This window comes from Gekko japonicus, unplaced genomic scaffold, assembly GCF_001447785.1.
Source record: "Gekko japonicus isolate JY-2015 unplaced genomic scaffold, Gekko_japonicus_V1.1 scaffold4031, whole genome shotgun sequence".
NCBI lineage: Eukaryota > Metazoa > Chordata > Lepidosauria > Squamata > Gekkonidae > Gekko > Gekko japonicus.
In genome coordinates, this window is record NW_015165950.1 from 179 (window position 1) to 28,068 (window position 27,890).

At 48.6% G+C, this 27,890-nt stretch overlaps 1 protein-coding gene across 1 annotated transcript in view; it reads left to right on the plus strand.

Moving 5' to 3' along the window:
• Positions 1-834: 834 nt before the first annotated feature.
• LOC107110659 (disks large homolog 5-like) overlaps positions 835-27,890 on the plus strand; it is a gene marked incomplete at its 5' end in the record, with an annotated part of 31,910 nt that continues 4,854 nt past the window's right edge. Inside the window, 6 exons of the mRNA XM_015411459.1 lie at positions 835-1,005; positions 6,896-7,092; positions 10,190-10,333; positions 11,391-11,518; positions 17,071-17,180; positions 18,586-18,695. Of these exons, the coding sequence (XP_015266945.1) occupies positions 835-1,005; positions 6,896-7,092; positions 10,190-10,333; positions 11,391-11,518; positions 17,071-17,180; positions 18,586-18,695 (860 nt within the window). The remainder of the gene's footprint in view (positions 1,006-6,895; positions 7,093-10,189; positions 10,334-11,390; positions 11,519-17,070; positions 17,181-18,585; positions 18,696-27,890) is intronic.

A 27,890-nucleotide genomic window follows, 5' to 3' on the forward strand; every position in this document is an offset into this window, starting at 1 on the left:
CAAAATTGTCTTCACCTGTTGGCGCGAGACGGCCACAGAAGGGGGACAGATGAATCTCCCTCACCGGGGAGCTTCCAGAACTTTGGTGCCGTGACAGAGAAGGCCCTTTGCTGGGTTGCTGCTTGCCTAACCACAGAAGGCCGGGGTATCTGAATCAAGGCTTCCAGAGATGACTGTACTGGTTGGGCAGGTTCATAAGAGAGTAGGCCGACCTCAGGTTAATGTTAGGATAGTAAGATAAAGGTTCCCTTTCTCGAAAGCCAGTCGAGTCCGACTCTAGGGTTGCGGTGCTCATCTCCGTTTCAAAGCCGAAGAGCCAGCGCTGTCCGAAGACGTTTCCGTGGTCACGTGGCCGGCATGACTTAACACCGAGGCGCACGGAACGCTGTTACCTTCCCACCGAAGTGGTCCCTATTTATCTACTTGCAATGTCTTGCTTTCGAACGGCTAGGTTGGCAGGAGCTGGAACTAGAGACGGGAGCTCACTCCGTCATGCGGCACACTCGGGTCTCGAACTGCTGAACGACCGACCTTCCACAGCCTGCAGTTCAGCGGCTTAACCACTTGAGCCACCGCAGCAGTAGATACTTCTAAATTGCTGTCGGTTGTTGGTCTTGTTCCCATCATCGGTCGGTTCAGAGGACCCATATTGCCTCCTGGTGCTGAGGACTGACGTTTTACGGCCCTGTACCTGAGGAGGGCTTTGAGATTTGAGTGCGTGTTGTCCTGATACCTTGCTGGATCAGGTCCCTGCCTCAGTCCACGAGGGGGTTGCTGGTCGGATTTTGGAGTCCCTGACCTGAAGTAACAAGTTGTGTCCGTTTATCTTCACAGAGCACTTTATGACCGGCTTGCGGAAGTGGAACAGGATTTGAGCTTTAAGAAAGACGACATCTTGTACGTTGACGACACTCTGCCGCAGGGGAACTTCGGTTGTTGGATGGCGTGGCAGCTGGACGAGAACGCCCAGAAGTTGGAAAGAGGACAGATCCCCAGCAAATACATGTAATTAAATCTCCGATCTATCAATGGCGTTTATAGCATTCCTAAAAGTGGGCAGTTGGGATGAACAGCGAAAGGGCAAATAAAAGCCATGGGTTTACTCTTCAAAGCTTTTGTGGCTGACAACAGGGAGGATTAAGTTTCCCTGAAGAGTTGACAAGAGATGGTATCGGTCTTTTTTTGAATAACACCCAATTAAACCAGCTATTCCATCAGACCCATTTTTAGTGCCGCTGATCGTTACCCGCCCTCCTAAAAACAGAAAGGACTTCTTGGTTTGGGATTCACACAGTAGCCTAAATGGCTTGTCATATGGTGGGAGTTTTTAGACAGGGGTGACATCCAAAGCTAATTTCAGTCCTCAGGCTGGGGCATAGGAAGGCACAACAGTCCTTCGTTTTAAGCTGCTAAATTAGCTTTCTCTTTTTCACTGGGATCGAGGAGAGCAAGAGCAACGGACAGAACTGAGCCCCTCACCTATGACAAAATACCTTGATACGTCGGAGGAGGCACAAGCATTTAGCTGAATAAATAATATCCCCCATTAAAAGTCAACATACGAACATAAGAGATGCCAACGTTGGATCAGGCCAGTAGCCCATCCAGTCCAACACTCTGGGTCACACAGTGGCCAAAAATACCAGGTGCCATCAGAAGGTCCAGCAGTGGGGCCAGGACACTAGAAGCCCCTCCCACTGTTGCCCCCCCCCAAGCACCAAGAAAGAATACAGAGCATCACTTGCCCCAGACTGAGAGTTTTCATCTATCCCTTGTGGTTAATAGCCCCTGATGGACCTCTGCTCCAGATGCTTATCCTATTCAGAAGAACACAAGAGAAGCCAATGTTGGATCAGGCCAACGGCCCATCCAGTCCAACACTCTGTGTCACGCAGTGGCCAGAAATACCAGGGGCCATCAGGAGGTCCAGCAGTGGGGCCAGGACACCAGAAGCCCTCCCACTGTTGCCCCCCCCAAGCACCAAGAATACAGAGCATCCCTTGCCCCAGACCGAGAGTTCCCATCTATCCCTTGTGGCTAATAGCCCCTGATGGACCTCTGCTCCAGATGCTTATCCAATTCATAAGAACACAAGAGAAGCCAATGTTGGATCAAGCCAACGGCCCATCCAGTCCCACACTCTGGGTCACACAGTGGCCAAAAATACCAGGTGCCATCAGGAGGTCCACCAGTGGGACCAGGACACTAGAAACCCCTCCCACTGTTGCTCCCCCTCCCAAGCACCAAGAAGACAGAGCATCCCTTGCCCCAGACTGAGAGTTTCTATCTATACCTTGTGGCTAATAGCCATCGATGGGCCTCTGCTCCATATGTTTATCCAGTTCCCTCTTGAAGGAGTGCCGAGTTCTTGTATTGTGAGAAAGGGAGAAAAGTACCTCTTTCTCAGTCTGCTCTATCCCATGCATAATCTTATAAACCTTAATCACGTCACCCCTCAGCCGTCGTTTCTCCTAGCTAAAGAGCCCCATCTGTCATGGCCTCTGTCACATTTGTGGGGCAAGACCGTTGTTTTGCCCCCGCCCTTTTACTGCCACCCCCACAGCTTTGGATAAAATCTAGGGTCCCCCCAAAGCCAACTTCACAGGGGTGTGGCTCAGTGGCACTCCTACGTGGCCAGGCAGGAGACTTGTGCAGACTCTCAAGTGTAAACTAACTTTATTCTTCAAGGCACAGACTCAAGGGTATTGCAAAGGACAGAACCTAGATGCACTAAGTCAGGGGTGGCCAAAGTCGCTTAACCGAAAGAGCCACATAGAGTAAATGTCAGATGTTTGAGAGCGGCAAGATTATTATTGATTTGTTTTATTGGTTTAATTTGTACCCTGCCCTCCCCATAAATACATGAACAAATATTACACGTTTTTAACCCCCACAGCTTTGGATAAAATCTAGGGTCCCCCCTCATGTGAGTTGCCCAAAGCCAACCTCACAGGGGTGTGGCTCAGTGGCACTCTGACGTGGCCAGGCAGGTGACTTTTGCAGACTCTCAAGCTTAAACAAACTTTATTCTTCAAGGCACAAACTCAAGGGTATTGCAAAGGACAGAATCTAGATGCACTAAGTCAGGGGTGGCCAAACTCGCTTAACCGAAAGAGCCACATAGAGTAAATGTCAGATGTTTGAGAGCAGCGAGATTATTATTGATTTGTTTTATTGGTTTAATTTGGACCCCGCCCTCCCCATAAATACATGAACAAATATTACACGTTTTTACTGGGTAATGTGCAAATTTGCTTTTCATTAACATTAAATGAGACGGCCAAAAATAATAACAAAAAGGGGTAAAAGCAGATATTGATAAAGATATTTATTTGTCCGATGATCGTTTGTTTGCTAATGATATTTAGCTTCCCCACCCGCCCTGCCGGGAGCCGCACAATATGTGTGAAAGAGCCGCATGCGGCTCCCAGGCCACAGCTTGGCCACCCCTGCACTAAGTGAAATAAAAGACAATTTAAACAAAAACACATTTTATTTACAACTTTTAACTTTAAAACATAAACAGTGATGCACTTTACGTGAATGAAACAGATTGTTGTTGTTCAGTCGCACAGTCGAGTCCGACTCTTTGCGACCCCATGGACCAGATCACGCCAGGCCCTCCTGTCTTCCGCCGTCCTCTGAAGTTGACTCAACTTCATGTTCGTTGCATCGATGACACTGTCTAACCATCTCATCCTTTGCCGTCCCCGTCTTCTTTGACCTTCAGTCTTTCCCAGCAGAGGATACATTTAGGAATAATTTAAACATTGTAAGAGAAAACAGAATCCAGTCAAATTTCACCCACCCCTTTCCACTATATTGGTAGAAGTCTTCCTGAGAAGTGGTCTACCAACAAATGCTGCCTCTAAGGTGTGGCGTTTTGGGAGCAAAAATTCTACTTTGTGAGCTACTGGCATTAAAGTTGTGAATGAGCAGTTTGCCCACTGCATAAATTAGTTTCGCTCTGGAGCCATCCTTCCTGAGCTGAGACGAAAATGTGTTGCATCGATGACACTGTCTAACCATCTCATCCTTTGCCGTCCCCGTCTTCTTTGACCTTCAATCTTTCCCAGCAGAGGATACATTTAGGAATAATTTAAACATTGTAAGAGAAAACAGAATCCAGTCAAATTTCACCCACCCCTTTCCACTATATTGGTAGAAGTCTTCCTGAGAAGTGGTCTACCAACAAATGCTGCCTCTAAGGTGTGGCGTTTTGGGAGCAAAAATTCTACTTTGTGAGCTACTGGCATTAAAGTTGTGAATGAGCAGTTTGCCCACTGCATAAATTAGTTTCGCTCTGGAGCCATCCTTCCTGAGCTGAGACGAAAATGTGTGAGCCGGAGGCTAAAAAGCTGTGAGCTAGCTCACACTAACTCAGCTTAGAGGGGGACACTGCTACCTACCCCTTTCCACTATATTGGTAGACTTGGCCTCCGGAGAACAGGTCTACCCACTCCTTTCCACTATATTGGTTGGCTAGGAAAAAGGCCCGTTGTGGAAATAAATACAACGGCCTCTAGAAAGAGGCTCTGGGCGGGTGCCCCGGCCTTGAACACTCAGTGTCAATTTGCTGTGGCGACCTCAGCAGGGTATAATGACATTGAGTCCACCATTTTCTCCGGAGGAACTGATCTCTGCTACCTAAAGAACAGCTGTAATTTTGAGTGATCTCCAGCCCTCACCTGGAGATTGGCAACAATGGTTCCCCAGAAGGGAATAGTTGGTTTGGAGGGTGGAGTCTGTGGCTTTGTACCTGTCCGAGGTCCCACGCCTCCTGAAACCTCATCCTGTCCAGGCTCCATCCCTCACATCTCCAGGAATTTCCCACCTGGAGTTGGCAACCCTATCTCCTTCTCAGCCGATCATCAACCTACCTTTATTTCCCCCTCACTCTTCAGCTTTCCACCCCCCACACACCTGCAGCCTCTCCCGTGCTCTGAAGCCCTGACTGCTACGTCACATTGGCTGTCCTATGGGGGCCACCTCAGCAGCATATAAGGATACAGAGCCCACCATTTTCTCCAGGGGAACTGATCTCTGCCATCTGGAAAGCAGTTGTAATTCTGAGGGATCTCCAGCCCTCACCTGGAGATGGGACACATTTTACCTCAGAACAGCAAACTGTTTAGAATGTTAGAGGCAAAAGCCAATCAAATTGCATATGCAAACGACCTCTGTGTTCTGAGGCAAAGGCCAATGAGGCTGCATATGCAAATAACCTCTGTGTTCTGACTGGCTATGGGGGGGAGAGGAACAGCAAACTGTTTAGAATGTTGGAGGCAGGACTCAGGCAAAGCAGCCAGTGGATAGGGACAGATTCTGAGTGACACACCAGGGCACCAACCAATTCCGGAGCATGTGGAATGTTCTAGAGAAGTGCCACCACCATTCGGCTTTTATATATAAGGGAGATTTGTCCTCTGGAGACCAGGTCTACCCACCCCTTTCCACTATATTGGTACACCTGGCCTCCTGGCTATAATGGAGAATGAATCTGGGGGTATCTGGGGCTCGGAGGGGCTGTTGTTTCAATAAGAGGCATCAAATTTGCATCATAGCTGCTTGTGCCTCTCCTCAGCCCCCCGCCCAGGGGTCCAGTTCTATGGTCCCCAGAAAGAGGTGCCCCCATCCATTGTTTCCATGGAGGAAAAAATGTCTTGTGAGCAAAAGAAAAAGCTGCCTGTTAAAATGTTGTGTGCCAGCACTCCCTAGCACAGCTTAAAGGGAACTGTGGTAGCTGTGTTGGTCTGAAGCAGTGAAACACAAGTTTGGTCAAATGGCACCTTTAGGGCCAACAACGTTTTATTCCTGTATAAGCTTCCATGTGCGTGTGCACAAAAGCTTATCCAAGGAATACAATTTTGTTGGTCTGAAAGGTGCCACTGGACTAAACTTCGTTCTTCAGATCATAGTGTGGCCTGTTGGCACATGCACCAGGATGCACATCAGCCTGGGAGTTCAAATGCAATTTATGTCACGCAGCGGGGGCTCTCTGGGCAGGCTGGGCATTCCCGGGCAACCCTGGGCTTTCTTTGTGGCCTCTGTGCAGTCCCGCACTTGGCTAAAGCACCTGTGCGAGACCTGGTCTCGGAAATTTCCAGAGTTAATCCTCAACACTTGTTTGGCGGGGTTTCTCCTTGACTCTTGTGAGCAAGCATCTAATGCGTATGCCTGGAGCTGAGGGAGTGAGCTCCCATCTCTAGTTCCAGCTCCTGCCAACCTAGCAGTTCGAAAGCAAGAAATTGCAAATAGATAAATAGGTGCCGCTTCGGTGGGAAGGGAACAGCGTTCCGTGCGCCTTGGTGTTTAGTCATGCCGGCCACATGACCATGGAAATATCTTTGGACAGTGCTGGCTCTTCGCCTTGGAAACGGAGATGAGCACCGCAACCCTAGAGTCGGATTCAACTGGCTTTCGAGCAAGGGAACTTTTACCTTTACCTTTAAGACACTGAACTGCAGACCAGAAGGTTGGTAGATCAACAGTTCAAGACCCAAGTGCCGCATGACAGAGTGAGCTCCCGTTTCTGGCCCCAGCTCCTGACAACCTAGCAGTTCGAAAGCAAGAAATTGCAAGTAGATAAATAGGTAACGGAGCTGCGGTGGCTCAAGTGGCTAAGACGCTGAACTGCAGGCTGTGGAAGGTCAGTAGTTCAGCAGTTCGAGACCCGAGTTGCCGCATGAGTGGTCATCTGTGCAGTGAAAAGATTAAATTGTTCTGTATTTTTTCTTAGCGTCTTTTTGCAGTTTTTTAAAAAAATCTTTTCACTGCACAGATGACCACTCAAAGATCCTCAGTTACAGGTAAGCAACCTGGGTGGGTTTTTCCCTGGTTTAGACAGCATCTCTGTTCCGCTTCAGTTCAGTTACCTGGCCCATTTCCTTTTTAGGATGGAGCAGGAGTTCTACAGGAGACACAGCATGTCCGAGGCGAAGGACGAGAATAGCTCCACAAAGACATCGTCAGCCGCAGCTCGGAGGTCGTTCTTTAGGAGGAAGCATAAACACAAGCGCAGCGGGTCCAAAGATGGAAAGGATTTGCAGGCCCTCGATACCATCAGCACGGACTCCATTCCTTTCTTGGACGGCAAGTGACCCTGTTTACAGAGTTTAGTTAATATGCAGCAGAATTATATTATTCATGTTTACTCCGGGCTTGAGAAGATTGCCATACTGTGAATCATCTTGGTATCCTAGTTTTCCTCTCTGGACAGAGGGAATATTTAGTCATGCTGCTTCCTGGCGGTGTTTTAAGGTGTGTTTTTCTCGTCCTGTAGATCAGCTCTAAAACTGCCAAGTCTTGGAAAGTGATGTGTTCATTTCCTTGTTCATAATATTCACCGGCCGTGACTTGGATAGGTTAGTCAAGAATGGAAGAGGGCCAACTCTAAAAATCTAATTATGAAACATACAAAAATATGCATGTATTTATTAAACACAAATTAAAATCACAAATAAGGGCCCATTCATACCTCATATACAAATATAAAAATACAAAGGCTGATGAAGTAGACCTAACGCGTTTCGGCCTTCACAGGCCTTCCTCAGAGGTCTAATGCAAATAGAACATATTGGCTAATATGTAAAAATATATACAATCATACATATGCAAAATATGAAATAAAGACCAGAACACAATTGTTCCAAAGTTTAACCACTGGGCAAAAATACAAATGAAACCTCCCGTGCAATCACATGTCCAGTGGTACTTCTCTCTGGTCAATTATATATTCTCCTGAGATTGTATAGCCAAATGTTCCCAATGAAATATTCCATCAGTTAAGAGCAGTGCTGAAGGCCGAAACGCGTTAGGTCTACTTCATCAGCCTTTGTATGTTTTTATATTTGGATATGAGGTATGAATGGGCCCTTATTTGTGATTTTAATTTGTGTTGAATAAATACATGTATATTTTTGTATGTTTCATAATTAGATTTTTAGAGTTGGCCCTCTTCCATTCTTGACTAACCTTTTTAGGTTCTGAATTCTAGGTTTTAGGTTCAGTTTTTTCCCCTTTTCCCCTTTTTTCCCCTGACCTGGATAGCCCAGTTTTGTCAGTTCTTGGGGGCTAGGCGGGGTCGGCCCTGGTGAGTCCTTGGATGGCAGGCAATGGCAGACCACTGCTGAAAGTCTCTTGCCTTAAAGACCCTGCAAAATTGCCATAAGTTGGATGCGACTTGATGGTGCTTTACACCACCAGTATTCACACATGCAACACAAATCCACGTGTTCTCTTACAGAAATGTCCTGGAAATTCTGTGGCTCGTTTTCATTGATTTTCTTTTTTTAAAAAAGACAGAGCAAAATCCTGAGGGAGTTTATGTACGATCCCTGTTGATACGAGCTGGTTTTCTCTTACATAACCAGCTTTTGCAGAACAAATCCCCCGTGGATTGTGCCCAAGGAAAACAGCCTGTTTCATCATACGGTCAACATTCAGGGAGACAGACACTGGAAGGCGTGGTTATGTGCCCTGTACCTGGAAGGCATCACGAGTGGAATACTTGGTTAAAAACAAAGATTTATTTAAAAATTAAAGAAGTGTTTCAGAAACATTTCTTTGCTCGTTCCAAGTATTTCCCCCCCCCTTCCTTTTCCCTGTGCCAAGAAGCAAAGGTTTTGGGTCACAGGCAGGGGTCATTTTGTAGAAAAAGAGGTGCAGGAGCTCATTAGCATAACTTATTTGCATATGCCACACCCCCTGGCATCACCGGAAGTGTGTCAGAAGGCAACACCCACCGCTCAGGCTCCACTGGACTGTTTTGGATTGCTAGCTATTGGGGTGGGGGGGAAACATGCAGATCTGCCCTCACAGTGGAGGGAGAGCTTATACCTGAAGGCGGGCCGGGGGGGGGGGGGGGGTCTGCAACTTACCTGTCTGCTTCTTGCTCCTTGTTGCCCGACTGAGGACTGCGGGGGGCGGGGCTTGTTGCATGTGCCCGCCCCCTGGGCTCCTTACTGCCGGAGCTCTGCTCCTGTGCGCTCCCGCAGGAAATGACCCCTGGTCACAGGATATAAAACAGCTTGTCATTTTTAAAAATTAGAACGGGGTGGATCCAACCATCGTCCAGGAATCTTTTCTCCAGCATCAGTGACTCTTCTTTCCACGGAAGAGCCACTCAAGTTGGAAGAAAGCCTCTTAGGCCAGATGAGGGCTTCCAGGTTTACTCAGTGGAGTGGCACGATACAGGTAGGACACACGGCCAAATATGTGTTTGCGGGTCGGGGGGGGTTAAAAAATCTTTTATACCAAGGGTGCTCCATCCTTTTGGGGCGCTTTTGGACTTTCGTGGCGGGTGCTGCCTCAAAACAGCTGCCGGATGAGGCAGAGCCGGCCCAGAAGAAGACTGTCATGGCCGACCTTCAGTCACACCACGAAGAATCCTCATGCTGTGGTAGCAGCTGCCAGTGCTCCCTCTGAGCTGTGAAGTCCTGTGAACAAAACTTCTCCTTTGTGAGTTCCTGGTATTAAGGTTGTGAGTGAGCGACTTGGCTGCTGCATAAATTAGTTTGCGCTGGAGCCCTCCTTCCTGAGCTAAGGCAAATATGTGTGAGCCGGAGGCTAGAAAACTGTGAGCTAGCTCACACTAACTCAGCCTAGAGGGAACACTGGCACCTGCCACCAGTGTTTTTAAAATATCTTCCCGGACGTTCAAATCTCCAGTGGCCATTCAGAAGCCTTGCTGGCCAAGAGAAGAAGAGGAGGAGATTGGATTTATACCCCATGGCCTTTCACTACCCAAAGGACTCTCAGAGCGGCTTACAAATTCCTTTCCCTTCCCCTCCCCACAACAGACACCCTGTGAGGTAGGCGGGGCTGAGAGAGCTCTTGACAGGGACGGCTCTTTTTCAGTAACAGCTCTTATCAGAACTACGGCTTGCCCAAGGTCATCCAGCCAGGTGCATGTGGAGGAGGAGTGGGGAATCAAACCCGATTTTCCTAGATAAGAGTCCGCGCACTTAACCACAACACCAAACTGGCTCTCACCTGGCCCCACTCACTTTCTAAAAGCACTTGGCGGGCCCTAGGGAAGGGCTCAGTGGGCACCATGTTGTGGACCCCTGTTTTATACTGTTGTGGGATTCAGTTTTCCCCTCGGGTGCAAAGGGTGGAGCACGTAATGCTGCCATGTTTGCGTCTAAAAACCTGAGAACTGAATGTGAGGGGTCCCTCTCTTTCCTAGATGCGGTCAGCTTGGCTTATCAGAGAGTCCAGAAAGTGGACTGCACGTCTCCAAGGCCTGTGCTTATCCTGGGGCCACTGCTCGACGCTGTGAAGGACATGCTAGTAAAGGAGTCTCCAGGAAAATTTTGCAGATGTCCCCTTGGTAAGTATCGAAACCCAAAAAAACAACACTCCCAGTATCAAGAGACCAAAAACAACAAAACTGGGGACAAAATCAGTCCAATAATCAGTCCACTCTTAAACATTAAATATGTATGCTAATACAATCACTTTTATACTTGATAATAGTATCTTAAGTATACAAATTATTAACAAGGTATACAACCTAACCATACAATATCCTAATGTTATACAATACTAATATACTAACATACAGTAATACCACAGAATACCAATTGTTGCTAACAGCCAAAAAGTACTAGTAGACTTTCAACATGTGCTGTTAACAGGCAAAGGAATGTAAAGCTTGACAAAGCAGCCGGCTTGTGCTTGGTTTCGTCTCTTAACTTCCTCAGAAGCAAGTTAGCTTATACTGTGTAAGAGTTTTCCTTCTGGTGTAATGTTACTTCCTAGTTCCTAAAGACTAGGGGACCATAGTTTTCCCTCGGATGATTGTGGCCTCACCCCCAACGTCCCCGACGTGCTTGCGTCACTTCCGTGTGACGTGCTTTGGGGGTGGGGTCCCGATCCGGCGGCGGGGAATGGGCCTCCCGGGCGGGGGTTTCCCCGCCCCCCCCGGGGGGACTTGGCATCCCTAGAATGACATCGGGGCGCAGTCCTACGTTAGAAAAGGTGCAGGGGAGAGTGACATCGGGGCACGGTTCTACGTTGAAAAAGGGCCCGTGGAGTTTCTTCAGGCCCCAGTGACATCATCAACCCTGCTGTCTCCGCCTCCCAGCAAGCCGCTTCTCCTCTTGCAGTGTTAAGCCCCTCCCCGTCCCCTGGAGAGCATGCAGGCCGGTGTCTCAGGGTCTTAGCAGAGAGCATGTGTTCCTGGAAATCTGGTTAAGCTTCCCCCCCCCCTTAAATGTCCCCGAGCCAAATAATTGCACCGAAGTAGTTTAAACGAGAATGCACTTTGCAAAAGAAGAAGAAGAAGGGAGAGTTGAGAAGCATCTGTGCACCAGCTTCCTTCTAAATTAATTTGTGCTTCAAACCCGAATAAGCGGCGGTTTGTTTTTGTTCTTCTTCTCCAACAGAGGTGATGAAAGCTTCCCAGCAAGCCATTGAGCGGGGCGTGAAGGACTGCCTGTTCATCGACTACAAGCGTAGGAGCGGGCACTTCGACGTGACAACGGTGGCCTCCATAAAAGAAATTACCGAAAAGGTGCTTCTCTTCTGGGGGGGGGGTAACTTTTATCCTTGGGGGATTTTTCTCCGCCAGAAAAAGAGGGGAGGGGAATGTGGGGACCCACGCAGCTTTTCTCCGGCTGAAGTGCCGCAGGCAGGATCCCGCAAGCTTTTCAGTCTCCCCAGGAGCCTTTTATAAGTTCCTCTGAACTCTTTGGAGGGGAGCCGGAAATAATAGGTGTGCAAATAGAAAACGAGGAGACAGGGCTCTTTTTGCAGGAAAAGCCCAGCAGGAACTCATTAGCATAATAGGCCACACCCAACAGCAGGAACTCATTAGCATATTAGGCCACACCCTGACAGCAGAGCTCATTCGCGTATTAGGCCGCACCCCCATGTTGCCAGAAGTGTGGTCATCCAGCCACACCCACCTTTTGCTGCTTATTCCGTTGACCTTGTTTGTTGTCAAAACCCAGGGCCTTTTTTTATAGCAGGAACTCCTTTGCATTTTAGGCCACACACCCCGAATGTAGCCAATCCGAATGCGTTCCTGCTGTTGGGTGTGGCCTATTATGCTAATGAGTTCCTGCTGGGCGTGGCCAACACGGGAGCCAGCCGGAACTCCGTTCCTGTGCCTTCCTGCCCAAAAATAGCCCTGGAGGAGCACCTTAGAGACGTGCAAGGTTTTCCGGGTAGAAGCTTTCAAGAGTCAACGCTCCCTTTGCCAGATTCCCAGGAACTTTGATTCTTGCAAGCTCATACCTTGAAAAAGAAGATTTGGGTGTGTGTTTTTGCACCTGTGTGTACATATACGTGTGTTGTGTTCGTGCGTGCTCCAGTGCCTGGAAGTCATGGCGACCTCTGGCGACTCCTACTGGGGCATGGAGGACATTCGGAGAAGTGGCTTGATAGCCTACCTCTGCCTTCTAGCCCCAGTATTCTCTGGAGGTCTCCCATCCAAATACCAGCTCCCGAGATCTGACGAGATCGGGCCGGCCGGGGCAGGGCTCACACCCCGGAAGCCTTGTTGGTCCCTAAGGTGCCATTGGGCTCAAATCTAGCTGTTCTACTAGAGACCAAGGGTCTACTCTCGGGGGGGGGGATAGAGAACTAGTTCTGTATAACTTTCCTTTTATTATATTGTTTATATGTGTTAAATAGTGGGTTCCATGGATGAGCAGGCTCGAGTCTAGCGATCAGCTCAACTTTATTTGTGTTTTCAGCAAGAGCAAGGCAAGACCCCAGAGCCTCAGCTCCGTTAAAAAGCAGGCAATTGCCACACCCAAACACACCCCACTCCCAGTGACAGGCTATTTACTAGATTGGTTACTTTCAGAATCCTGGCAGGCTATTGTCCTTGTGCTCCAAGCTCAGCCAGTCTCTGGGGTGATTCAATTAGTAATGATTCAGTCCCAGTACATAACAATATGTAAAGCTGATTCAACATGTAGTAGCTAATTCAGTCAGGTATAAACTATGTTTTGTGTTTGAGGACAGAGAAGCCATGGAAAAGCTGTTTTGTTTTCTTGGAGGAAGAACAACAGACCTGAAGCACTGGGGGAAATTTAAATGTATGCCACGATTGCTTTCTTATAAAACCTAAACCTACTACTATTATAGTAAATTTACAGTGCATCCTTTGTAACTTATTTGTAAGTATTGAAAGTATAAACGCCTTTGTTTTGTACAAGCAAAATTGCAGATATAGCCAAAGCTAGAGAGGGGAGAACTGTAGCACGCCAGTCTTAGTTTCTGCCATCTAAGAGGTAGGAGCGTATTTGGATGCACAGTTAAAATTGTATTACATTGAAAACATTGAGCTAGTCAATAGTGTATTAGACACATTAAGCCATACTAAGGCTCCGGTCACACGGGCAGGAAACTGGGGGGGGGGGAGCGTGGCTGTTTGCCCCGGGGCAAACTAACGCGCAGTTAAGTGATCAGACCTCCTTTGGCGGTTCTGTGGAGGTACCATGGAGGTTCCGTGGGTAGGGAGAGGTGCCGATCACAGGACACGCCTGCGCGCATAGAAGAAGCGCGCGGTGCGGCAAACTGGTTTTCTTTTTTTGTGTACAGAACGAATGCGCATGCTCCGGTGGGTGCGTGTGCGCATCCACGGAAACTTGGGGGGGGGGAACCCCTTTTTCGCAAGGGGACATGGGCGGGCGCCGGATGCCACCGGAAACGTGATCAGACGCCCGCCCTTGCCCCGCGGTTTCCGGAAATGAGTACCTCCGAGGTACTAGTTTTTTTGCTGCGTGTTTTCGGCAGGAAGCCTTGGTTGTGCCACGGAAGTGCTACGCTTCCCAGATGTGCCGGTGAGATCACGCCCGGAAAATCCGCCTGTCTTCCATCTCTCTTGCGTGGCTAATGTTCCGTTTGACCGCAGCCTAAGTGTGGATAAAATTAGTTGCATTTTGACAATAACTGCATCCTTAAAAATATATTGGGTTTGTCTCTACAGTATACACATGAATTGTCGTTCTCTAATGTTGTAAATTGTATTTACATTAAAAAAAATCCCTCCATACTAAATATTTTAAGTGAGTAAAACCCTGTCTGGAAAGGCATTTCACTCATTCCAAAAGAGAAAGTATTTCATAAGAGGGGTTTTGGGGTTGGGTGGGGGTGGGGTTGGTCTCCGTGCATCCCAAATTTCCAGTTTTTCCACTGGGAAAAAACTGAAGAAAATACTTAGGGGGAGGCCTGTCCCCCATTTTGTGGGTCCCCGCCCCCACTGAGCCTTCAGCTGTGCCTTCAAGGTTAATCTCAGTTGCTTATTTCGAGTGTACCTGCAGCAACTAGGAACAGCGTGTAGAACACAAACAAAAGGGAGACAGGCCCCCCCCTCCAGCCTACAGCCTAAAGGTCAAAACAGACGTGATGGGGACAGCCATACTTGTTTCTGTTACGGCCCCATTCACCTCTAAAATGGACACGCTTTTTATTGATTTGCTTCATTTATACCCCACTTCACTCCCCTGTTTTATCCTCACAACAACCCTGTGAGGTAGGCTGGGCTGAGAGTCTGTTACCGGCCCAAGGTCACCCTGTGAGCAGAGTGGGGATTCGAACCTGGGTCTCCCAGATCTTAGTCTGACACCCTAGCCACTACACCACACTGGCTTTCACCACTGCTTTCTTTACGTTGTGTTTCTTACATCCAAAGGGGCATGCAGGTGTACAAGGGGCTGAACCCTTCCCCCGCGTAACATGGCGGGAGTTGCTCTTCTCCCAGCAATAGCACCAATACCAAAACCGAGCTGAACTGGGGTGCACAAAACATTTAAAGGACTGCAGAGTAGGGTGGTGGGAGAAAGGGGAAAGTGTTCAGCTCGTTTCACCTTTGGTTTTAAGACCTCACAGGGTAGTCGTGCAGATAAAATGGAGGAAAAGAGAATGACACAGGCTGCTTTGGGTCCCCGTCGGAGAGGAAGGTGGGGATATAAAGGAAATAAATAAAAGTAGATCTCCTGCCGTCGTTAGACGTAAATGGGCAGACACATGCATGGGCAAGTGCAATCACGGACACGTAAGCGTCTTTTGTCCAGCGTCTTAAGAGGTTCAAGCTGTTCAGACAACAGACGAACGTTCAGCTTTGAACATTCGCTCATCCGTGAACAGGGCGTGAGCTGAACCAGCAGGTGATCAAGCGTTCCAGGTTTTTAACAGACATTTACATGCGCCAGCAGAAGGAACCAGCGGGATGCTGGGCAATAGAGCAGTGGAGTCCGGGAGCATCTCTGAAGAGAGAGAGGGCGTGGTGTTGCCAGGGAGTGGAACGTGCACATTGGGGTTCGTGGGGGGAATAAGGGTACCTGTGGAGAAAAGACAGTGAGGCAGAGCACAGGAGGAAAAAGAGAAGGAAACCAGAGTTTTAATTGGGATGCTCGAAAGAGGGATCTGGCACAGAGAACAGGACAGAGGAGGGACAGCCCCATGACGATGAGTGGAGTATGCCTGGATGGCCAAAGGACTTACAGCTGTTAACTCCTTAGATGGCTTCTGGGATAGAGGTCCCCGACCTTTTTGAGCCTCCGGTCACTTTTGAAATCCGGACACAGCGTGGTGGCCGCAGCCACAAGATGGCTGCCATGGTAGGCAGAGCCAGCCACAAAAAGGCTGACGGTGGCCCCGGTCACACGGGCCGGATATCGCGGGGGGGGGGAGGCGTGGCTAATTGCCCCGGCTCAGTTTGATGCGCAATTATGCGATCAGCCGCGCCGGCGGCACACCACGGGTCCTTCCCTCGGCGCCAGCGGGTAAACGCGGGACCGGAGGGGAATTCCGCGCGCTGGCGCGATCACACCACGGGCGTCTGGAGGCAGCCCATGGCAAACGTTTACTAGTACCTTGGAGGTACTAGTTTGTTGGGATTCTTTGATTCAGGGTCGATGGTTGTATTGCAAACACAAGAGCACACACTTAGTAAAAGAAAAAAATATCTTTACTATAAAACAAAATAAAACATGGTTAGGGTACCTTGGATAAAAGAAATAAAATAGAAAGGTTACATACTTAGTTACTCTCAGTAATAAATGCTAACAACTACGTCTTTCTATCTGTCTTGGCTTCTAGAAGAGAACTACCGCTTTGGTTCACACAAAGGGCCATAAACTTGTGAATACATTTATTTATTTATTTATTTGGATTTATATCCCGCCCTCCTCTACAAACAAGATGTTAGTTGACCAATACAAAGGTTACAGGTCACTTCATCAGGGTAAACAACTCCCACAAACTTTCCCGCCATTGAATACATTATGTAACGTAACATCCTGTTTCCTAACAAACAACATTTAACTCTGTAATGACTGAAGTGTAAGCAACTTGCAATTCCAACATAGTTTTTTAAGGCGCATTGTCGGCGGTAAGCCACCGGTGCGCTCCACTTCCCAGATGTTGGGGTGTGATCGCGGCCGGATAATCCGCCCACCATCCGTGCCTCTCCCGCGGCAACTTTGCCGTGTGACCAGGGCCATGGCTTACCTTTGGTCACACAGTGAAGATCCTTGTGCTGTGGTGGCAGTGGCTGGGGGAGGGACTGTGGCTCACCAGCTGAACATCTGCATGGCACGCAGAAGGTCCCAGGTTCAATCCCCAGCCTCCCCAGTTAAAAAGGACCAGGCAGTGAGTAGATGACGGAGAAGACCTCTGCCTGAAACCCTGGAGAGCCACCGCCAGTCTGAGTCGAGAATACTGACTTTGGTGGGCTGAGGGTCTGATTCCGGATAAGGCGGCTTCATGTGTTTGTTTTTAAAAATTGGCACAGCCAGTCAAATGTCCAGTTGCTGATCAGAAGCCCTTGCTGGGCAAAACCCCCACCCGGTCTTGCCCACTTTCTAAAAGCATTTGGTTGGCACCCGGAAACGTGTCGATGGGCACCACGTTGGAGACCCCTGTTCCATGGAGGTTGGGAAGAACCTCCATGGTACCTCCACAGAACCTCCAAAGGAGGTCTGATCACTTAACTGTTGGGAAGACAATAACAACCTGCCTAGTTTGGGGGTGTATTAGGATTCCTGAGCCTATGTCTGTGAAATGCTTTGAATGTCCAACAGCCCCATGTTGCTGCTGTTTTGTTCTTAGGACTGTCACTGTCTCTTGGATATTGCTCCTCACGCCATAGAGCGGCTCCACAGCATTCACATCTACCCGATCGTCGTCTTCATTCGCTACAAGAACACCAAGCAAATCAAGTAAGAGTCAAACATGTGCCCTTTTAAAGCCGTTTTTAAGGCCTGCCATGTCTCATGCACCCACAAATCTTTCTTCTCTCATATGCAGAGAGTTTTTGTTTCATTTTTTTAAGGAAAATGTTCCTGTGATCCTGGTTTATGTAGCATTGGTCATGACCTGTCAACGGGGCCTCTGCTTTAATAAAGCATGATCCTTTAAAGCCCTGTATGGCTTAGGGCCACCATACCTTAAGGACCGCTTTCTCCCATATGAACCTACCTGCATGCAGCAGTCATCTTCGGAGGCCCTGTTTCAGTTGCCCCCGCCACCTGAAAATAGACAGGTGGCAACCAGTGTTCCCTCTCAGCTGAGTGACTGTGAGCTAGCTCACAGTTTTTCAGCCTCCGGCTCACACATTTTTTGCCTTCGCTCAGGAAGGGATGGCCCCAGAGCAAACTTAATTTATGCAGTAGCCAAATCGCTCGCTCACAACTTTAATGCCAGGAGCTCACAAAAGTAGAATTTTTGCTCACAAGACTCCACAGCTTAGAGGGAGCCTTGGTGGCAACCCAAGAAAGGGGCCTTCTCTGTTGTGGCACCAAAGATTTTGGAACTCCTTTCCCAGGGAGATTCAGCTGTCATTGTCTTTTGCCACCAGGTAGAGACTTTTTTGGGGGGGGTATACCCCCAAGTACGGTTACTGGCCCTCCTTGTTTGTTTATATGTTTTTGTGTGTTTTTACTTGAATTGTTTTATAATTTTAATGTATTTCTAATTGCTCGGTTGTTTTAATTTTTTTAATGTTTGCTGCTTTGGGGACCCCAATTGGGTGGGTGGTGGGACGGTGGGTTTAAAAGGTTTTTAAGGAAATAAATAAAAGGGAATAGACAGTTTGTGTCTGCAGTGTGCATCACAGCCCATCTTTGTGGTTTGAATACTTATGAATGTCTATCGTGAAGTGGCAAGGTTATGGGGCAGCATGGGAAACTGCAATTCCATGGCCTTCTATCATCCCCTCTTTTCTGGAAGATGTTTTGTACTTCATGATTCTTAAAAAAAAAAAAAGAGCAGTGAAGTGCAAAAGATAAAAGAAGGTCAGACGGCTGAACACAGCAGAATCAGATCTGTGTCTGCTTGCCACACTTGATCGGATTGGCCCTGCGTGGTTTCCTTCTGCCGATAGCAGAATGCCTTTTCAAGTGCAGTATTTAAAGGATTAACTGTGGGTGGCACTGCAGCATCTATCAGGACTGACTTTTCTGTGCCACGCAGCAGATGGCGCCCTTTGCACATGGTGGCACCCGTACAGAAATCAGGCTTGGGCACAAACCCCGTCTCCTGCTGTCTCTTGCAGTTTCGTTGTGAAAAGTTAGCTCTTAAAATGTTTAGGTTTTTTTTTTTAAAGTATGCATTGTGTGTTTACAGGGAGCAAAAAGACCCCATCTTCCTGCGGGACAAAGTGACCCAGAAACATTCCAAAGAACAGTTTGAGACTGCTCAAAAAATAGAACAGGAGTATAGCAAGTACTTTACAGGTTTGTATTTAGTTACAGTTGAAGAAACCATGCAACAATGGAAAGTTTGCATCAGCCTCTTTGGTGTTCCCCTTGACAAGGTTTCTAAAACATTCCCCCCCCCCTCAAAACATTTTTGTCCCGAACAACCAGAAGCTTCATGGAGGATCTTCTTGACAGCTGAATATATTATGATTTCAAATCACTTTTTTGATACATATAGGCTCCAGGGCTCTTTTTGTAGAAAAAGCCCAGCAGGAACTCATTAGCATAATAGGCTACACCCAACAGCAGGAACTCATTAGCATTTTGGGCCACACCCCTGACAGCACAGCTCATTAGCACATTAGGCCGCACCCCCATGTTACCAGAAGTCTGGTCATCCAGCCACACCCACCTTTTGCTTGTTATTCTGTTTACCTTGTTTGTTGTCCAAACCCAGGGCCTTTTTTTGTAGCAGGGACTCCTTTGCATGTTAGGCCACACACCCCTAATGTAGCCAATCCTAATGAGTTCCTCTGTTGGGTGTGGCCTATTATGCTAATGATTTCCTGCTGGGCGTGGCCAACTCGGGAGCCAGCCGGAACTCCGTTCCTGTGCGTTCCTGCCCAAAAATAGCCCTGCATATAGCCCTGAAGTGGGAATAGTCTTAAGTCTCTGTGTCATGTCCTGAGATTTTTTGCATACTAACCTCACAGGCTGGGAAACGTTTCCTTTTGATGTGTTTATGTCCAAAAATAACCTGCGCAGCCTTCTGATGCGTGATTCTTTTTTGTACATTTTCAGCAAAGCACCACTCGCAGGGCTCTTTTTGTAGCAGGAACTCCTTTGCATATTAGGCCACACACCCCTAATGTAGCCAATCCTGCAAGAGCTTACAGAGCTCTTCTTACAGGAGCTACTGTAAGCTCTTGGAGGATTGGCTACATTAGGGGTGTGTCGCTCAATATGCAAATGAGTACCTGCTACAAAAAGAGCCCTGCGGCGGGCCAACACAACCGGACTGTTCTGTAACCTTCGAAGACCCTGTGGAATCAAGCATCCCAAGTTCTGTGAATATTTGGGAACGTGTGGTCCCTTGCCACAGAAGGAAGCGCTGAGTTGGGTTCCCCCACTTGGTGCCCGTGGACGCGGTGGCAACCACTGACTCCATTCTCGATCCCCACCATCACCCACCAAGTGTTTTTTAAAAGTGGGTGGGGCCAAGTGGGGCCAGTTTGGTGTCGTGGTTAAGTGCGCGGACTCTCATCTGGGAGAACCGGGTTTGATTCCCCACTCCTCCACTCGCAGCTGCTGGATGACCTTGGGCAAGCCATAGTTCTGTCACAGCTGTTCTCTCAAGGGCAGTTCTGGAAAGAGCTCTCTCAGCCCCGCCTACCTCACAGGGTGTCTGTAGTGGGGAGGGGAAGGGAAAGCCACTCTGAGACTCCCAAGTGAAGGGCGGGGTATAAATCCAGTCTCCTCCTCCTCCTCCACCTCCTCCTCCTCCAGCACTGCCACTGAGTTTACCTCGTGTGATCTGGTTGGCTGTTCAGATGGAAATAACATTATTTCCGTGGCAGCGGCCGCCACAGTATTTGTTCTGTTCTTTCTCACCCCACCTTCCCAGTGTATTTTTAAAATCAACTCCTTTTCTCCCCTGCACTTGGGCTGCTTCTGTGTGTGTGATTTTGCTCCCGGTTGTAACCAGAGATTCCCTCCTGCATCAGAGAACCTGAACTTAAAACACTTTTAAGGCTTTGCCTCTACAAAAAACGTTTAGTGACAAGAGTTCTGGATTTGTCTTATTAGAGGGCAATTTACAGTTTCTAATTCTGATAATACCAATGAATTGGGGGGGGGGGAGTATGGTTCTTTGGATGGAACCAGGAAATCAGACAGAATACCTGCAGAAAACATTTATCTTTTATTGACGTAAGAAGTTGTTTCCTTTAATGAGCAAGACGGGAAAATATACAAGCATGAAGAAGTTAATCCTACAATTTACTGTGAAAATGAATGCTAAAATTATCAAAGTACCTCGCATTGCTTTTAGCAAGTAATAGTTTTAAATCAAGCCAGGTTCCAGCTGTCTGTCTCAGCACTTTCAGGCATAATCAGACGGCACAAGAAAATCTCACTTGCTCTTCTCCTGAGACCATCCAGAGAAATCTGATTTGCTTGTCACAGGAGTGTATATTTTATCAGTTCTTATCTTATCTCTAAATCTTGTCTGTCATAATCATGAGATATCATTTAGATTGCTGACTGGTTCATAATTAAATAAGTGATAAACAACATATGAGCTAATCTGCAGGTACATATAAGATACACCTGGTAAAGAAAGATAAGAAGACCAATCTCAACTTTTAGCCTCTGTTTAAAAAGCAGTTAATCTACCTTTTTCTGTAACTGTTTCAACTAACTGTCCAAGATGGAAGTCACTTGATCTCACCTAGAGTCTTGTGTTCAGTTTTGGGCACCACAATTTAAGAAGGATATAGACGAGCTGGAACGTGTCCAGAGGAGGGCATTGAAGATGGTGAGGGGTCTGGAGACCAAGTCCTATGAGGAAAAGTTGAAGGAGCTGGGTATGACTATAGCTTGGAGAGGAGACGACTGAGAGGTGATATGATAGCCGTCTTCAAGTTCTTGAAGGGCTGCCCTATAGAGGATGTGTGGAATTGTTTTCTGTTGCCCTAGAAGGTCGTACCAAAACCAGTGGGTTGCTATTAAACCGCAAGAGTTTTCAGCTAAACATTAGGAAGAACTTCCTGACAGTTCCTAAGTGGAACAGGCTTCCTCGAGAGGTGGTGGGCTCTTCTTTGGAGGTTTTTAAGCAGAGGCTAGACGGCCATCTGACAGCAATGCTGATTCTGTGAACTTAGGCTGTTCATGAGAGGGAGGGCAGGAAGGGTTGCCTCAGTGCTTAGTTCTTGTGACGCTTTCTTACATGCCCAAGGAAATGCTGATCACCACTTTATTTATTTATTCATTCATTTATACTTTCGATTTATTAATCACTTTCCCCACAAGTGGGCTCAAAGCGATTTACAGTTACACTTTAGACAGGGGACTAACAATGTTTCATAGGGGATAGGAAAGACAACACGTAATTCTTATTATCTGTCTTATTGGCTCTTTTATCCATTTGGGTAAGTTGCTTCTGGACGGAATCCAGCTTGGTATTAATTGTAGACATCTGGTCCAGGAGAGGGCGCAAGCATATTGGGAAAGTCTGCAGCTGCTTCCTTTCGGGTCAGGAAGCAATTTTTTCTCCAAGCCAGCTTGGCTGGGGATCCTGGAGGGTTTTTTGCCATCTTCTGGGCATGGAGCAGGTGGGGGTTTCTGTGGGGGAAGTACTTGTGCAGGGGGTTGGACTAGATGACCCTGGAGGTGCCTTCTCTGTGATTTTAAAAAAAAAAAGCTTAGTGATATAGCATCTACCAGTGGTTGCTGTGACAGACATTTTGTGGTTCCCGTGGTTTCCTGTGGCAGCCCACCACTCTGTGTCAGAATTCCAAAGGTGCCCACAGGCTCAGAAAGGTTGGGGACCCCTGACCTAGAGGCTTCACCGTGGACATTTGGGTCACCTGAGAAATGCTGGAAGGATCTGGAGAGAGAGGCTGAAATCTGCTCTAGCTAGTTCTGGAGTTGATCCAGCTGACAGTCATCTATATACTAATAGCGAAGTCGCCCCCGTGCGTGTGGATACCTAAATCCGTGCATCGGGGGCACCTGGGGGGGAGGGAAATTTTTGTGCACACTTGGGGCAGTCCCCAGGTGTGCACAAAAATCTAAAAACCCGGAAAAAATACCGGGGGGATACTTAAATCCCCCCAAAAGTGACAGAGCATCCCCTGCGCATGCGCAGGAAACGCTCTGCGAACTCCCTTGCTGCCGCCGCTGCTTCGGAGCCAGGGGGGAGAGCAGCGAGGCGGCGGGGAGGGAAGGCAAGGGGGGGAGATCGAGCGGGGGGGTGGAGGAGACGGGGGCTTCCTCCTCTTCCTCATAGGTGTGGAGCTCCCTCCCCCCCTCCCGCAAGTATCGCGGGTCCCGCCCCTTGTCTATATATCTAATTCCCAACATGGCCCCCTGCATGCTGATACTTATTTCTGCAGATTGGAGCACATGGAGAGAAAAGAGATTATCCTACACATTTGGGGCACTCCCCAGGTGTGCAGAAAAATCTAAAAACTTTTAAAAAAAGAATACGGGGGATACTTAAATCCCCCCAAAACTACAACAGCTTTTTCTGCTCAGGAGCAGAGAACGGACTTACCATGAGGCGCTTTCTCCCCCCCCCTCCCTTTCTCTCCTTGGAAAGTGACTGCCCTTAGCAACAGCTTTCCTAGCAACGAGGCCTTCACAGGCTTTTCCGCTTTTGGGAAGCTGGGTGCAAAGAGGGACGGGAAGCGGCGGGTGGCTTTATGGCTGAGCCTGCACTGGCTCAGCCTCCCAGGCACTGCCACCACCGCCGGGCTCAAAGTTAGGGGGAAAGGAAGGGAGAAAGAAGGGGGTGATTGGCTTGGGGGGGGGAGAGAAATGGAAAGATGGGAGTATTTGCTTGGGGCGGGAGAAAGAAGGGAGATGGCTTGCGGAGGGGGAGAGAGAAAGAAAGAAAGAGGGATCGACTTGGTGGAGGGTTGTAAAGAAAAAGGAGGGATTGGCTTGGGAAGAGAAAGAAAGGGGGAGAGGGAAGGAAGCAAAGGTGGTGGGGGAATGCCTCCTCCCCGCAAGTTTCTTGCGGGTTCACCCTTGTTTGGTCTACTTTTTGAGTTTCCAAAAAGGTTCTCTTGGTTACCATGAACACCCTCACTTCTGTTCCTCTAAAAGCATGCATGTTCACAAATCTAATCTAAGGCCCTCTATTGCTCTATTGCTTACCAATACATTTTGGATTTGTCCAGTCTTCTCCCCCCCCCTCCCATTTTAGAAAGAGTCTTAATGAATCAGTTGCTGCTAAGTATGCCTGAGTTCTGTGTGCTGATGGACCTAATCAGCACTGCTGTTGATCTTCATGGGTTTTGTCCAGTTCTGTGTACAGTGATCCACATGCGTAGACCACAGGTGGAACCTTCTGGAAAGTTCCAGAATATGGGGAATGCTGGTTCCCTCACCAATACACAGGGTGAAAGCTATGTGAACTTGATAGTATCCTGTGCTCATATGTGGACACTGGGGGACGACTTGAAGAAGAACATAGAAGAAGAAGAACATATCTGCCTAGCCCCCCAGCGGATAGCCTACCAAGCCTGTTGGAGGTGGTAGTGGGCTGGGCCTTGGAGTTCCCAAGACTGATAGTCCTCAGGGACTTCCGCATCTATGTTGATGCTGCCACCTCCTCACAGGCCTCAGACATTGTGTCTTCCATGGCAGCACTGGGATTCTCCCAGATGTATCAGGTCCCACACATCAAGCCGGTAACACACTGGATTTGAGCTTTGGCGCGGGGATTGATATGAATCTGATTGCTAAGGATGAAGTGCCACGATCAGACCATTCTGTCCTGAAGACCCTGTTGGGTGTCCCAGGCCCTCCCCCCGTCTAGGCGGTGAGCAGATTTATGTTCGTCCGCGGAGAATAATGGACTCAGTTGGGTTCCAGAATGCTCTGCGGGATCTGATGCCCCCCAGTGATTCATTAGATACGCCGACAGAGGACTGGAACTCCCGTCTCTCTGAAGCCATCGATGAAATCACTCCCCAACGTCCTCTTATGTTCCTGATCTAAATTATCCTCCTAGTATACTATGGAATTCAGGAGACTGAAACGAGAACTTAGACGACGAGAGTGAGTTTGGTGGCATACTTGTGGGAAAAGTGCAAGGATATCTTATAGGATGTTTATGAAATCGTATGAGGTGGTGGTGAAGGCTGTTAAAAAGGAATTTTAAACAGCCTCCATCACATCCACTAGCTTGCGCCCAGCACAGTTGTATAGGGTAATTGGATCTCTGACGTCTCTCACTGAGAGAATCCAAAATGTTAGGAATTTGGCCGTTAGCTGTGAGGCTTTTGTGACGTTTTTTTTGCAGATAAAGTTTTGTCGCTCCACCACAACCTCCCGGCCAATATTGATGCAGTACGTGAACTGGAAGCCCCTTGGCCATCTTTGGATTCTCAGTTTGACAGCTTTAGCCGACTCTCCTGGGCCGATGTTGACAGGATTTTGGGCAGTGTTAGGCCTGCCACGTGCCTCTTAGACACACATGCCTCGTGGCTGGTGAAGGCCAGCAATGAGAAGAAGAAGAGATTGGATTTATACCCCGCCCTTCACTCGGAGTCTCAGAGCGGCTTACAAACTCCTTTCCCTTCCCCTCCCCACAACAGACACCCTGTGAGGTGGGTGGGGCTGAGAGAGCTCTTGACAGAAACTGCCCTTTTTCAAGGACAGCTGTGCCAGAGCTTGTGACTGACCCAAGGTCACATCAGCAGGTGCAAGTGGAGGAGTGGGGAATCAAACCCGGTTCTCCCAGATTAGAGTCCGCGCACTTAACCACTACACCAAACCAAACTGAGGGTACACAGGGCCCTCTGGTAGACGTATCAATCTGTCCCTGGATTCAGGGGTCTATCCAGAGGAATTAGAAGAGGCTGTGGTTGTACGGCTCTTAAAGAAGCCAACTCTGGACCCTGTGGATCCATCCAATTACTGGCCAGTCTCGCATCTTTTGTTTCTGGGAAAGGTAATCGAGAGAGAAGTGGCAGAGCAGCTCCAGAATTTCCTTGATGACACATCGGCACTGGATCCATTCCAGATGTGTGGGTCTTGAGACTGACCTGGAAACGTCAGCTGGCCCAAAACGCGGTGGTGTGGGTCAGTGTTCCCTCTAAGCAGTGGAGTCTTGTGAGCAAAAATCCTACTTTGTGAGCTCCTGGCATTAAAGTTGTTATCCACCCAGTGTTCCCTCTAAGATGAGTTAGTGTGAGCTAGCTCACATATTTTAGCCTCCGGCTCACAGATTTTGGTCTTAGCTCAGGAAGGAGGGCTCCAGGGCAAACTGATTTATGCAGCAGCCAAATCACCTGCTCACAACTTTAATGCCAGTAGCTCACAAAGCAGAATTTTTGCTTACAAGACTCCACAACTTAGAGAGGGAGCATTGCCTCCACCAACAGTTGGATCGAGGTGGGTCGGCGCTGCTGTTACTGCTTGATCTCACAGCAGCATTTGACGTGGCCAGTCATGATCTTTTGACCCACCGCCTCGCTGACACAAGAGTTCGCGGGGTAGCCTTGAAGTGGCTTACCTCATTTCCCCAAGGTCGGGGACAGAGGGTGGCACTAGGGGAGAGGGTGTCTCCTAGGCACCCCATAGTATGCAGGGTCCCTCTGGGAACAATCCTCTCCCCGATGTTGCTTAACATCTGTATCCGCCCCCTTGCCCAACTGGTGCAGAGTTTCAGGCTGGGGTGGTGCGGTGTTTTGGGACACCCAGCTCCATCTGTTGATGGGCAGGCAGCTGGACACCACCTGAGCAGTTTTGGCTGAGGGGTTGGAGGCCGTGGTGGGCTGGTTAATACAGCTGGCTAAGACTGGATCCTGCTAAAATGGAGGTTCTGTGGCTGGGCAGGGAGAATGTGGGTTTGGGGTGCCAACTCCTGTCTCTTTTTTAAAAAAAATTTTATTAGTCTATACTCCTGGCTCTTGATGACATGCCGTTAACACCAGTGCCAACGGTCAAGAGCTTGGGTGTGATTCTGGTTGCCTCCTTATCAGTGGAGGACCAGATCACAAATGTTGCCAGATTGGCATTTTTCCAGCTGTGTCCCTCACTGTCCTGCCCTGACCTACCTACAGTAATTCATGTAATAGTCACCCCCCCCCCCAGATTGGACTACTGTAACTCGCTCTGTGTGGGTCTGCCCTTGAGACTGACCTGGAAACCTCAGCTGGCCCAGAATGCGGTGGTGTGGGTCAGTGTTCCCTCTAAGCAGTGGAGTCTTGTGAGCAAAAATCCTACTTTGTGAGCTCCTGGCATTAAAGTTGTGAGCCAGCGATTTGGCTGCTGCATAAATTTGTTTGCTCCGGAGCCCTCCTTCCTGAGCCGAGACAAAAAATGTCTGAGCCGGAGGCTAAAAAACCGTGAGCTAGCTCACACCAACTCAGCTTACAGGGAACACTGCTGTGGGTCCTTATAGGGACCCCGTGAACAGCACCTATTCGACCTGCGTTGTGCGAGCTGCACTGCTTACCGGTTGAGCACCAGATCAGGTTCAAGGTTTTGGTGTGTTCTGTTAAGGCCCGTAATGGTCTGGGGACCCACGTATCTTCAGGACCACCTCTCCTAGAATGCCCCCGAACAGCACTCCACTCTGCTTATAAGAGCGTACTTGTGGTTCCCAGCTCAACAGACATTCGGCTGTCCTCAACCAGGGCCAAGGCTTGTAGTGCCCTGGCCACAACTCAGTGGAGCTCTCTGCCGAGATAGGCACAGATGTTCCGCCAGGTGTTTGGTTGAGGACAGCTATGGCATTCTTCTGGCTGGCACTCGTAACCCCCTTCCCCTCCCCCCGCAAGGTGGTAGTTTAGTTGGACGTCTGACCGCCATCTGATTGAATCGATACTGAAATTTTATTGTCATTTTAATGTTTTAACTAGCACGATACAGTTGTTTTTATCTGTCATCGTACACCGCCCTGAGCTCTGTTTACAGGGAATCGGGCAGTATCAAAATCTAATTTGATAGATAAATAAATAAATCTCCATAGGTACAGAAGAGAGCAATGAGGATGATCAGTGACCTGGAGACCAAGAAGTCCTATGAGGAAAGGCTGAGGGGCTTGGGAATGTTCAGTGTGGAGAAGAGGAGGTTGAGGGGGGACATGATTGCTCTCTTGAAGGACCTGAAGGGCTGTCACTTGGAGGAGGAGGGCAGCAGAGGATAGGACTCGCAAGAATGGGTTTAAATTTAGGGCGGGGAGGTACCCCCTGGATCTTAGGGGAAACTCAGGAAGCCCTCCCACTGTTGCCCCTCAAGCACCAAGAATGGAGAGTATCATTGCCTTCCCCCCTGAGAATGTGCTTTGAATAAGAACACAAGATAAGCCATGTTGGATCAGGACAATGGCCCATCCTGTCCGTCACTCTGTCACACAGTGGCCAAAAATACCAGGTGCCATCAGAAGGTCCAGCAGTGGGGCCAGAACTTCAGAAGCCTTCCCACTGCTGCCCCCCAAGCACCAAGAATACAGAGCATCACTGCCCCAGAATATCCAGATTCTAGTCCACAAGC